This window comes from Lycium ferocissimum, chromosome 7 (genome assembly GCF_029784015.1).
Source record: "Lycium ferocissimum isolate CSIRO_LF1 chromosome 7, AGI_CSIRO_Lferr_CH_V1, whole genome shotgun sequence".
In the NCBI taxonomy this organism is placed as follows: Eukaryota; Viridiplantae; Streptophyta; class Magnoliopsida; order Solanales; family Solanaceae; genus Lycium; species Lycium ferocissimum.
The window spans coordinates 42,645,583-42,657,783 of NC_081348.1; the positions used below are offsets into that span (position 1 = coordinate 42,645,583).

Genomic DNA, 12,201 nt, shown 5'->3' on the forward strand with positions numbered 1-12,201 from the left:
GATAAATATACAGAAGATGATTTTATGTGATTTTTGGTTTAGCATTTGATAACTTAAGTTTTGTAAAAGGACCTTTTGGTTGAAGTTATAATTTCTTCTGGTTAGATTACTTTTGATAGGAGGAATAATTAAAAATAAAATTAGTTTTGTTAAAATATAATTTTAGAGTATTTTAATATTTGAGCATTCAAAAAAGAATAAATCCTAAAGCGCGGATAAATTCACTAGTCTTAGAAGAAGAGTCTAACTAGCCATTAACTTTAAAAGTTGTTTCTTTCTTTTTTGAGCCCCGTGTTCAGTTAATTCACATCTAAAATGAAACGGACAGAACAACAATTTATACTTCCTCCTTCTCAAATTATTTGTCGTGGTTACTAAAAATAGTTTTCTTAAATTATTTATCGTTTTAGGAGTTTAAGGCACAATTAATTATTTTTTTCCCATTTTACCTTTAGTAGAATTTTGTTATTAATGGAGATGACACATAAATAGAGTAAACATTTAATGGAGAGAGCCTATAACTCAGACATAAATAAGAGTAAAGTTAGTCAAATACCCGTCCTAATTAATATTTCTTAAGGGGGCGTGTAAAATAAAAAAGCGATAAATACTTTGAGACGGAGGGAGCATAATCATACGATACTATCATCCAAGTAATGAATTGACACATACATTGGCTTAAGTATTTTTTTTTTCTTTTTCTTTTGCTGAGAAACAATAACAACAACCTTTTACATTTTTCATTCACAAGCATCTGGTGAAAATGTGAGCCACCAAGTATCAAGATCAAAGGTCAACCCAAAAGTCTGTAGTACATTAGCACCTATTATGGACCAATTATGACCTGAACTCCGAAAACCCATGCAATATCTTCTACGATATAGTATCATCACTTGTTGTTGTCTCACTTCCAGAGGTATTGCACTATGTTTAAAATAAAACCTTACAACTGGAAAATTGGCCCAATTAACATTTTTACCAGCCCAATAACATGTGTCAAATAAACCTGGTGGGTTTGGAGCCAATGGCTTATCTTTAACTTCTGACCTAAAAATGGACCTAAATTGGACATAAGCAACAAGAGGAAATTGGGTAATAGAGGTTCCCGTATCAACAAACACACCACTATATTCATCTTCACCCAAATTAAAATGAGAAGGATCAATAGGAACTTCCTTATTGTTGATCGTAATTTTCTCCAAGTCTCGTATGTAGTAAAATGGAGGAAATCTGTTGTTCCTCATCAGGGTTGCCCTTATACCTGTTGTCAAATTAATTTCACTTATGATCGTTGAATTTTATTTTAAGAAATAAAAATAAGTTAACTACTACTCCTAGTATAGTCACAACTAAACTTTACCTAATATAAGATAAAACCTATGAAATTACTGTTATAAACTTTTAATGGCTAAAGTTTAGTAATTTTACACTTGCTTTAGTAGGCGTTTGGACAAGAATTGAAGCTGTTTTGGACATATATTTTACCTGAAAAGGTTTAATTTTTGTGAATTAAAAGAAATTCACTTGAAAAACTGACCAAAAAATTATTCTATAACCAAACATTGTTTTGAAAATATTTTTTGAAAAAAAAAAAAAAAGAATTCATGTCCAAAAAACCCTTAAAAAAATTATAGTGGGTAAAATTCAGTAGGATGAAATGAAACATTCACCTGTTGTCCATGGGGTTTTGTAGAAGTTAAGTGTAGATGGTTTCCCTGAAGTTGTACTAGGAATGCATAAAGAGAATAAATTAGCACCAAGTTGTGACGGTAATGAATATTTCTCAAATCCATTTGTATATAGACCAGCACCAAGACCAGCAATTCCACTGAATTTTCTAGTGAATTTCCTGAGCCCTCTCATTTGATCTTTTCCACAACCAAATATTATTCTTGCATAATCTTGGATTGAACTAAATGTTATTGTTTCATAAGCCATAAATCCAGAAGTGACATAACCATTATATCCAGAATCTCCATAGCTTACTTGATAAAGACATTTTTTTTCTTGTCTAGAGCACCAAACTGTACTGCCCTCGAAACAACTTGAAGTGTCGGTGACACAATTAATTTGTTCAAAAGTATTGGATTCTGTTGAATCGTATAATAAATCGTTCCTTTGTTCGTAACATTTGTTTGGTACATCACATGGACCACATTGCCACCAAACGTGACGACTTCCAGTATCAAGAAGCAAAAGTTCACGTTGTAATTCACTGCCAACCCAAACGGGGCTCACAATTTCACCACGAGAAAAATAGGCTACTGTGTTAATTGGTACAATTGGGCTAACTGGGGCAAAATAGGTACCAGTAGTAGAATGTTCAGATGAATATTCAGACATGGAAAATAAAATTTCTGATCTCTCGATGCATCGAGCAAGACGTGCATCGAGTAATGAGTCATAGTCCTTAAACTCCGATTTTTCAAATACATCGCGATGGTAAAGGGGTAAACTGTAAGAGGACGGTGAATGATACCAAAGGTTGGAGATATCAAGAGCCATGAAATTTTTTCTGGCTTGTAAAATGGATGTGTAATTGAGAGAAAGATGGAAGTTTTCATTTGTTGAAACTGAGATATTTGAGAATAGGAGAAGTAATAGTGTCATGGCTAGAATATTGAGGAAATTTCCCATGTTTGAAACTTTATTCGATTATGTGCTTAATTTCTAGCATTTATATAGAGTAATTTCATGTACTCAACTTTACCCACCATATTGGTAAAGTAAGTACTATCTTTTCTGATATTAAAACAAGTAACTTTACTCGTAATAATATTAAAGTCATTAATAGCATGTTTGACCAAAGAATAACTACTTTTGTATCAATGATGGTATCACCCGAATCCTTTGACCTCATGCCTATAATTGCATATTTGTATTTTGTATGTACGTAGTAGCAGATTACTGGAGTTCCTCGGTCTTTTTACATGTACTCTAAATTGATAGCTATTAAATTGGATTCTTTCGATTTACATCATGTAAGTAAGGGTAAGGTTTATGTCCTCCTACGTGTAATTATTATTTTTGAAATGAACATGTTAGAGTCTTGCCTTAACTCCTCCATCAATACGATGTAAGTTTCATAAAAATAGTAAAAAAAGGCTTTTAATTCTTACATGGCTTAACGTTCTCTCAACTTTTTCGTGGGGCAAGTCCGATGTTGATCTATAGAAAAGTTGTAGGATTTTACCTAAAATAAGTAGGTTGAGTGTTGATCCCAATTTATTTGGGACTAAGACGTCTTTATTGCTATTGTTGTAAGTAGGCTAAGTGCTGGGAGTCAATTCCTACGTTTTTGAAACTAAAATTTGAATATACTAATAAAATTTAAAATGTCAGCTTCGTATCGATACCAAATGAAATAAGACACCGAAATTGAGAAAGAAAGTAAGAACACCGTACCATTATCTTTTTAAGAGCAAAGATTAGACCTGAAAAGGGTAAAATCATCATAGCATCATCCTTTTTAAGAACAAATATAGACCTGAAACTGGATCAAATTTCTTCACCTATCCGAAAACAAAAATTAACAAGAAAGAAGTTAAAAAGAGAGATACCCGGCGAACTATAAAAGGTTCTTCTAATACAACTTAACACGCTATTCAGTAGATGTATGAAAAATATCTTATTTGTCACATTAAGTAAATTAAGAGTTTTCTGAGGAATAGACTGCCTTAACACTTGTTGGCAGAGGATATTCCACCGTGCCCAACAAAGAGAAGCAGAACAAAAGCACAATCCATATGAGACAATCCAAGATAATAGAAATCAACAGATTCCGGCTCATTTAAAATAGATCTTGCAAAGAAAAAACAAATACTATAAGTTAGTTTTTTTTTAACTTATTCAGTATATTATGTACACTTCTTTAAACATGTAGAGTTAAGGTTGCAACCAAATCACTCAGTCAGAACAGTCTTCAGCACTCGTAGTATCTTCACCATCATCAGAAGAATTATCACTATTTGCGTTAAATGTCAAAATGAGTTGCAGAAGCTCCCTTCCAACCTCTGAATTCTCTTCAATGCTCCCCAGGTTTGTTCTTTGCCTTTGCTGGGAAAGTAATTGCGACATTAGGTCCTGTGGAGAAGCCATGTGATGCATCCAGCCCCTTGCTTTAGGTCTCTGCTGGAAACAGAAAGTGCAAAATCATCAGCATATGTAAGAGGCATTATCATCTTCACGAGAAGTAACATAATCCCTGTTACTGTTGCAACATCATCATTCATCAATGTCATTGTCATTAGAATCATCATCGTCATAGCATGAATCGCTAGGAGCATCTTGGTCATTATCCAAGGAATCGTCAAAATCAGGGTCCCCTACAGTGTCAAAGAACTCATCAACATTTCCATCTTCGCGGATATCTAAATCCTCAAAACCATCAGTATCGTCATCATTTTCATCGTCATCATCATCACTCTCGTCGTCGTCATCATCATCATCATCATCCATACCATCGGAGAAATCATCTTCATCTTCATCCATATCACTATCATCTTCATTGTCACTACTACCACCATATTCATCGTCACTTCCATCGCCAAAGAAGTAGATGTTATTATCTTCATCACCGCCATAACCGAACAAATGAAATCGCCGAGGTGTTGAACCCTTAATTGATAGAAATATTAGCAGTTAAATAGAGCTGTTTATGCTTCCATAAGATCAATAGCACAGATTTGGGATCTAATATCATTTTCTTCTTGGATAAGTCATGGATTATTATCCTTACCACATACATGAACTTTTAAGACACTCACGAAAGGGGTCAGGACCACAACGGATAACAAACAAAGATTAAAAAAAAAAACGACTCTGTCGGTCTAGCTTAATCTAGATATACCCTTTTTGGGATATTTGACTACAGCGAGACAGATTAAGGTATTACCAAAAATACTTTCTAAATTTTTTTCTGACAAACACAATGTCAATATTAGAGTGTTGGCATAAAGATAATCATGGAGCAATGCACACACATGGATTAGGACTACAATCCAGAAATAGAAGAACAAATTAGTTAAAGGAATAAAATAAATTACGAAAGCAATCTTTCCCAGCCCGCTAAACCCCACAACCCCCCAGAAAGAATACCCAAATCTTTTTAAAATTTCCGGTTTCCAGATTCACCTGTGCTTCACTAAATATTTTCCAAGTACCATCCCTTAGTTTCTTTCTTCCTTTTTTTTTTTTTTTTTTTTTTTTTTTTTTTTTTGGTAAAGATTAGATCATTTCTCAGTAAGACTCTTCAGTGGAACCTCATGTATCTTCTTCTTTTTTTTTTTTTTTTTTGGGTAACGAAACCTCAATCACCTTTGTGGCTTTCTTTTCATGATAAGGTGATAAATTCTAGTAATGTTGCAGGAACATTCCCAGAATACAAGAGGTATGCCAAAAATGGTGAATCTACACAGAAATATGATTCCCTACAAGTAACATCCAATCATCTGTAATAACTGGAACGGCGGAACCTCATCCATGCACCATACCTTTGTGGCTTTCTGGATGATAGCTACCATAATATGTGTTTTCTTTTTGGATAAATACAATAATAATAACAAGAACATCCGTCAGGGTTGAAAGCAGCCTTACATTCATCTCTTATTAGAATGATCAGAACGAGCTTGATATAAGTTTACAACAATAAGTGTCTTAGTTTAATGCTTAACATCTTTACACATCCTCAGAAAAGTTTTGGGTAAAAATCCAATTCTCTTGTAAATTAGGTTCGAGAGTATCCGTAAATATTATCACATTAAATGAAGTTTAATAAAGGATGCAATTGAAATAAGAACCATTCAAATTTCAGGAGATGATATTTCTACTAGTTTCGATATCTATAAGGTACGAAGTTTGAATGTTTATAATTATTGACCATTTGTCGTGTGGTATTACATCAAATAAGTAGCAAACCCCACTAAATGTTGTCAAATTACTAGCATAGCTTTACTCATGTGATCAGGACATGTAGGCAGCTGAAATCAAAGAGAACTATTCTATTATTACCCCTACAATCTTGGGTATACCTGAAAAAGGTGAACCAAGTTTATAATGACCCAAAGATAAAATCTTGAGATATTGAGAGCAATTAAAATATTTCCGTTACATCGTCCATCAACAGAAGTGACATGTAATTATTTCCAACAAAATGGCTAAGACGAACAAGCTAAAGAACCTACACTAATGAAATTTACGTGCTTCATAATTGAGTTTTTATTTTGATATCACATACCTTTTGAATATTTGTAGGTAAAATAGCTCTTTCAATGGCTTTTGGAGTCCATATTTTTATGTCATTCTCAATTCCACTGCTGGCAAGCATCGCGGTATGAGGATGGGACTCAATGCAGTTCACTACACGCTTATCTGCTTCCATAACACGAACAAGATCCCCACCCTTTTTCTTCCATATGAAAATTCTACCACAATCTGATCCACTCACAACATATTCACACTTGGGCCCAAAAAAGTTCACGCCCTTTACTGTTTCAGAGTTTCTGTGCCCCTTGTAGACTTGTGGACCAATATTTGCTCCAGACTCCATGTTAGCTGCAGATGCATCAGATTCGTGATCTTGGCCCATTTCACTCTCATCACTGTCATTGTACAATGGCGAAGCAGGTGATGGATCAGGTCCCAGCCCCATGTCCTTTGTGAAAAGATATATATATTCTTCATTATATGAAACAAGAAGCTCACTCTGGTCAGAGAAAGCCAAGCCTGTTATTCCCACATTCTCATCACCAACTAGATGTGGGGGACAGAAATAGTCAACCGGCTGGCTAAAATCAGTGGATCCATCCCATTTATATTTGCGAATGTCGAAAATTCTAGCAAATTCATCCGATCCAGCAACAGCAAACATATAGGGATTCCTTGGATCTATCGTAATTGCATTTAGATGAAGTACAGACATATATCTCCTCACACGCAGGGGTTGGCAAGTAAAAAGCTCCGTAGCGGTGTCTGTTCTCAAATCTATCTGTTAAGAACAAATTGAATCACACCATTAATCATATAACGCTCAGACGAAAAGAAGCTGGGGGGAACCTCAGCCCCGTCTATACCTACTTATCAAAGTCCCAATCTCTTGATATTTCAGTCTTTTAGTTTTTCTGTTTAGGTCTTCCTATTCCCGTAAAACCCTTACACTTTTAGTAATCATTTACAACAATATAAAGGATATTATGTCATTATTTTACTGCAACATACTACTCCTTAAGAGTTTGATTTATAATTATGTTTCTTTTTTTCTTATAAGTTATAATCACTGGTATTTCAGACCAGCTTGCGCACCTCACTAATTCCACGAGTTACTTGCTACATCCTACCAACACAAGTACCGGATAACTCTATCCGCCAAGATTAGGACAGATGGGAAGAAACCACCTAGTGTTTTTGCCTCTACTGGGATTTGAAAAAGGATGACCTAGTATTTTTGCCTTAACTAATGTTTACATATATGTCATTCCCAAACAGAAGGAGGATGAAGTTGTTCTGGTATATGAGAAGCAATACTCTATAATTGTTCAAAATTAGACAATTTAAGCATATAATTGATCCACATTTATAAACGATTCTAAGAAAAAAATTGAATTACCTAATTTTTTGTTCTCTGTTTTTACCACGTGCACACATGATGCAAATTCTTTTCAAGTAATATCCAAAATGTCAGTTTTCAAGAGAGCTTAATCCATGAGAATTGTATCAACTGTTTTTCTTAATACATTCTCCCTGCCCCACACTATCCAAGTCTTTCTAAAAAAACAACTTGAAAAGAAATAGAGAAGAAGGAAAGGACTGTAGAACTACAGGAACCACGTAAGAACTAACTCACATGTTGAACCAACCCATCTTCTCCACAAGTGTAAATAATATGAGGGCTTGCAGGTTCAATTGCCAATTTGTGAGCTCTTCCTTGATGTTTGGCCAGCAACTTTGTTTCCACCTTCCCATGTTCTAGAATCTGTGCGTGTCTCACCTGCATGATTGCTATCATTTAAAAGGGTAAAATAACAATGTCTTTTTTCTCACTGGATGTAGTAGCAGAAGTGAACTATAATCCTTTTGTAATTTCAAAGTACATTGGCAATCCCTAAGAAGGAAACCAGTGCCCTCCTTCCAGGAATATCAAGGAAAAAACAATCAAATGTAAGACGAAGATACCAAACCATATAGGAAAGCCATGTCCTACATGAAGCATCGTGATGAAAGAAACCAAAAAAGAATTAGTTACCTGGCCATCGGCAGCACAGGTAACAATGCTTCGATCATCAGTGTATGGCATGATTTTTGCTTGAAATACATTGTTATGATGACCTGAATGGAATGAGAGCGCAATTTTCCCAGTTTCCCATTCCCAAAGTATGATCTTTCGGTCATCAGAACCTGATATGACTATATCACCATCAGCATTGAAGCTAACCGTATTCACACAGCCCCTGTGCTTCTCCAGCTTCCGGAAGACATCAAGCCGGAGCACGAGATCCTGGTACAACAGTTAGCACACTCTGGGTTCTGAGACTTACTTGGAAAATAAATAGCACACAGCTAAAAGAACCTTTAATTAAATGAAAATAAGCTCTTCAATTGACGTCATATTCAGTATATATTCAGAATAACTAAGGACACAAATGGAGAATGGGAGTGCACTTAACAATCACTTCACCCTTAAGTCAATGTAACAATTAAGCAAATTGATTTTGTTTCAAATTTACAATCCTCTCTCTTTCTACTTGCTAATGAAATGGATATTTCAAACTTCCTCATAACCCAAAACTAAAGAAAGGAAATAAAGTAAGAGCTGAGAAAAGCAAAACAACCTACTCTCTAAGCTCCAATCAGTATAATAACATATGCTACATAATCTATATCCCTAATAATAATATGGTCCGCGAAACTAAAGATATAAGCATGAATTTACACAAAGCAGCAGCAGCAACAACAACAACAACTACTACCATGCTATTGCTTTAACAGCATTAATAATGATAAATACAATAGGTGAAAACACAACATTTAAGGATCCTAAACTCATCTGAACAATGAGTAAAAGAATATGTATATCATACAGCTTAATACATTTATGTATTTCCAGCGGAAAATTAAAAAAGTGTCACCTTGACATCTTTCAATGATCATAAGCTCATGTAATAAAAAACTACTCTCTCTCTCTCTGTCTGTCCCAACTTACCTTTTTAGTCCGTCCCAAAAAGAAGAACACAATTTCATTATTCATTAACCATCTAACTTTTAACTTCCTATTTTACCCTTATCGAGATGATCCTTTCATTCTTAAACTTGGTACCCAGTCAAACTATATTACATAAATTGGGACAGAGGGAGTAATATAAACGCATAAGAAAATGAAAAAGGGAAAGAGAAGAAAGTACCTGAGAAGCAGCGAGACGGTGAGCGAAGTTTCTGGTAGAGAGTTGACCCACTTCCCTTTTCCAAACATCCACTACTGCACAATCAACACTTCCACTCCTTTTCCTCATCATCGCAATCACAATACACTCAATTTTTGCTTCTTCTACTAATATAAATTACTGGGAGTCGAATTCTTTCTATATATATGCAGATAAGTTAATGGCAATCGGACTGAATTCGATTATCAAACATTCTTGGACGATCTCGCCGCTACTATACGCCTTTGCTTGTTACTGCGACAAATGAACAGACTCCACTTCCCTTTTATTTCTCTCCCAAATTTTCTTTTTTTCCCATTTTTTAACCTTTTCTTCCTTTGATTTTCTTTTACGTTATTTTGGTCCTTCAAATATAACATTGAGCATTTTTAGTCCATACTAAATATGGAGCACTTTTAATGACTAAGGATGACTATCAAAAATCCATCCAAAAAAACCGACCGAAGAATCAATTGATTTGATCCCAATTTTTTAAATCTTTTTCGGTCAATTTTTGTCGTGCTTTTAATAATCACCGTTAGTTTTTACAGTCCATTTTGTTAGTTGGACTGAAAATAGTTATATTTGAAGTACCAAAATAGACCTACGCACATAGATGAAATTTTTTGACTAAAAACTCTTTATATTATCACTTACGTTTCACATAACTCGAACCTCAAATCTAATGATTAGATTGAAATTGCCCAATAAATTGACAAAAAAAAATCTTCTCTCCCACCTTTTTTTTTTTTTTTTTTATAATCGTGGTGTCCACATCAGCTTGCGCACATCTCAATTAATTCCACAAATACCTACTACCTCCCATTATAGTTGAAAAATGAACTCGTTGTCTTTAGTAGAGAATAAGTAAAGTTGTCTTGCGGTGTCATAAGATGTTAAGAGCATGTATGGTCATATTTTTAAAGTCTATGGTCCTAACAAAATTCAATAATAAGTTTTTGGTAAGTGCAAAATAGAAAAATTACAAGCTATCAAGGGTTTGAAAGGGGAAGAAAATAGAAAACTTTGGGTAAGAATTGAATGTGTTTTCTTTTAGACCACAAGTCTAAAGCTATGAATAACCAACTGGCTATAATTGTATGGGGCCTTCTTTTCCTAAGGTTACCCTTTTCCACAACAACGATGAGGACTAATAATACTAAGAAATTACTATCGCATGAGCTCACATTTACAAGTGTTATATACTATGTGATTTTTTGATACGATTGAACATTTGTGAAAGTCATAAAGAGCGGACACCATAACCTATTGGATATTAGTTGATGTTTATGAATATTATGTCCCAACTTCCAAGCAACACGGTATGCTTTTACTATCCCGTTTCATAATAAGTGGTGTTTTTACACGACGCCTTCTTAAAATCAATTTTCACTCCTAGAAACTTAAGAGTATTTTTACTAACTTATCCCTAATCAAGTTTTACTACTTCCTAAAAAAAGAAAAGATAGTTAATAAATCTTGACTATTTAATCGCTTATTTTGAAAAAAAAATGAAAAACCTAAAAAATCACTTATTATGATACGGAGGGAGTAATAGATATTGCTTATTCTTGAAGTATGTCTTGACTCAGCAAAATATAAAAATAGTTTGTGTAGTTATAGTCCATGGAACTATGGCACTTGAAGTGACACGTGTAAATAAATCAGCAAGTTTAAGCTATATAACAACATAAACAAACTTACATTTGCATAAGGACACAAGGACATTCGACTTTCCACAAGTCAGTTTCAAAATTCCCATCTCAAGTAACTCAAGTATTATATTCTCAAATTGAGTTTTTTTCATAAACGTAATGACAATACTGGAAAGGAGTTATCTCAAATTAACAACAACAATAACATAACCATTGTAATCCTACAAGTAGGGTTTGTGGAGGGTAGAGTGTACGCAAATTTTATCCCTACCTTGGAAGTAGAGAAGTTGTTTCCGATAAACCCTTGGCTCAGGAGAGAGCATATCAAAGCATGTCAGAAAAGGAAATAACAAAAGTGACTACAAAGCATGTCAAAGCATTCTGGAAAAAGAAATAGTAATTGCAACAAAACAGTAAATAAGTGTAGTACAAAGACAACAAATTAATAGTAACATAAATCAAAGGACCAACAAATAGTAACATAAATCAAAGGACAAAAAACTACAGGGAAAAAAAAAAGCAATGGAAGTTGTTAATTTTGCTTCAAAATAAGACTCAGTGGACTGAAATTTGGTTCAAAAGAAATGCGGGCCGAGTCAATTTTGAACTTCAACTTAGGGACGACAAATCTTCCAAACTTCTGATTCTGAGGATCATAAGAATAAATAGTCGTGAAACAATGGGCTTGTACCAACATAATTTCACCAGTAGGGAGGCTTCCAATAGGGATCAAGTTGTTCCACTGTTGAATCAATTCACTAGGTAATTCGAAGTTCCAATCACTCTGTTCCCGTGATATAGAAAATATATGAAAACGACCGCCATTTTTATATGCAAAAGCCAAACATCCCTTGAATTGCAAGGCAGCACCAATAGTATAACAGTAATAATTTAAATAGGGGAGCAAATAATAACCAAAACGGTGTGTATTCAGATCAAAAGAAATCACCTCTGTATTGTGTAGCCACCAATAAAGAACCCCGTTGATGCAAAAAGATTCTTCCGGTTCATACACAAAAGGGCGAAATTCTACAACAACACTCTTCCACAAATCCTCACACATATTTTCACCTAGTGTAAGAATCTCGAATTTATGATGATTTATTTTAAGCAGCTTATAAGTACCAGAAATC

The 12,201-nt window shown here is 34.3% G+C and overlaps 2 protein-coding genes across 3 annotated transcripts; both read right to left on the reverse strand.

The window, feature by feature from the left end:
* Positions 1-740: 740 nt before the first annotated feature.
* Positions 741-2,505, reverse strand: LOC132062225 (protein ASPARTIC PROTEASE IN GUARD CELL 1-like). The gene is made up of 2 exons (XM_059454841.1): positions 1,671-2,505; positions 741-1,261 (listed from the first exon to the last, which is right to left on the reverse strand). Exons 1-2 carry the CDS (start codon positions 2,503-2,505, stop codon positions 741-743), a joined length of 1,356 nt encoding a protein of 451 aa, XP_059310824.1.
* Positions 2,506-3,613: 1,108 nt separating this feature from the next.
* Positions 3,614-9,595, reverse strand: LOC132065187 (uncharacterized). 2 transcript variants are annotated; one of them, XM_059458454.1, is made up of 5 exons: positions 9,396-9,595; positions 8,240-8,491; positions 7,841-7,984; positions 6,236-6,985; positions 3,614-4,128 (listed from the first exon to the last, which is right to left on the reverse strand). In XM_059458454.1, exons 1-5 carry the CDS (start codon positions 9,504-9,506, stop codon positions 3,907-3,909), a joined length of 1,479 nt encoding a protein of 492 aa, XP_059314437.1. In that variant the 5' UTR covers positions 9,507-9,595; the 3' UTR covers positions 3,614-3,906. The 2 variants fall into 2 exon arrangements, with proteins under 2 accessions (XP_059314437.1, XP_059314436.1); XM_059458453.1 differs by having other exon boundaries at positions 4,034-4,617; positions 9,396-9,581.
* Between the last annotated feature and the right edge of the window lie 2,606 nt (positions 9,596-12,201).

What these genes read in the sequence shown, in the direction of transcription:
- LOC132062225 (XM_059454841.1), bottom strand. Translation starts at nt 2,505, where the DNA reads ATGGCTCTTGATATCTCCAACCTTTGGTATCATTCACCGTCCTCTTAC. An exon ending in CAAAACCCCATGGACAACAG is followed by an intron (nt 1,262 to 1,670) that starts GTGAATGTTTCA and finishes ATTTGACAACAG; the next exon opens with GTATAAGGGCAACCCTGATG.
- LOC132065187 (XM_059458453.1), bottom strand. Translation starts at nt 9,506, where the DNA reads ATGATGAGGAAAAGGAGTGGAAGTGTTGATTGTGCAGTAGTGGATGTT. An exon ending in ACCGTCTCGCTGCTTCTCAG is followed by an intron (nt 8,492 to 9,395) that starts GTACTTTCTTCT and finishes CTGTTGTACCAG; the next exon opens with GATCTCGTGCTCCGGCTTGA. An exon ending in CCTGTGCTGCCGATGGCCAG is followed by an intron (nt 7,985 to 8,239) that starts GTAACTAATTCT and finishes GCAATCATGCAG; the next exon opens with GTGAGACACGCACAGATTCT.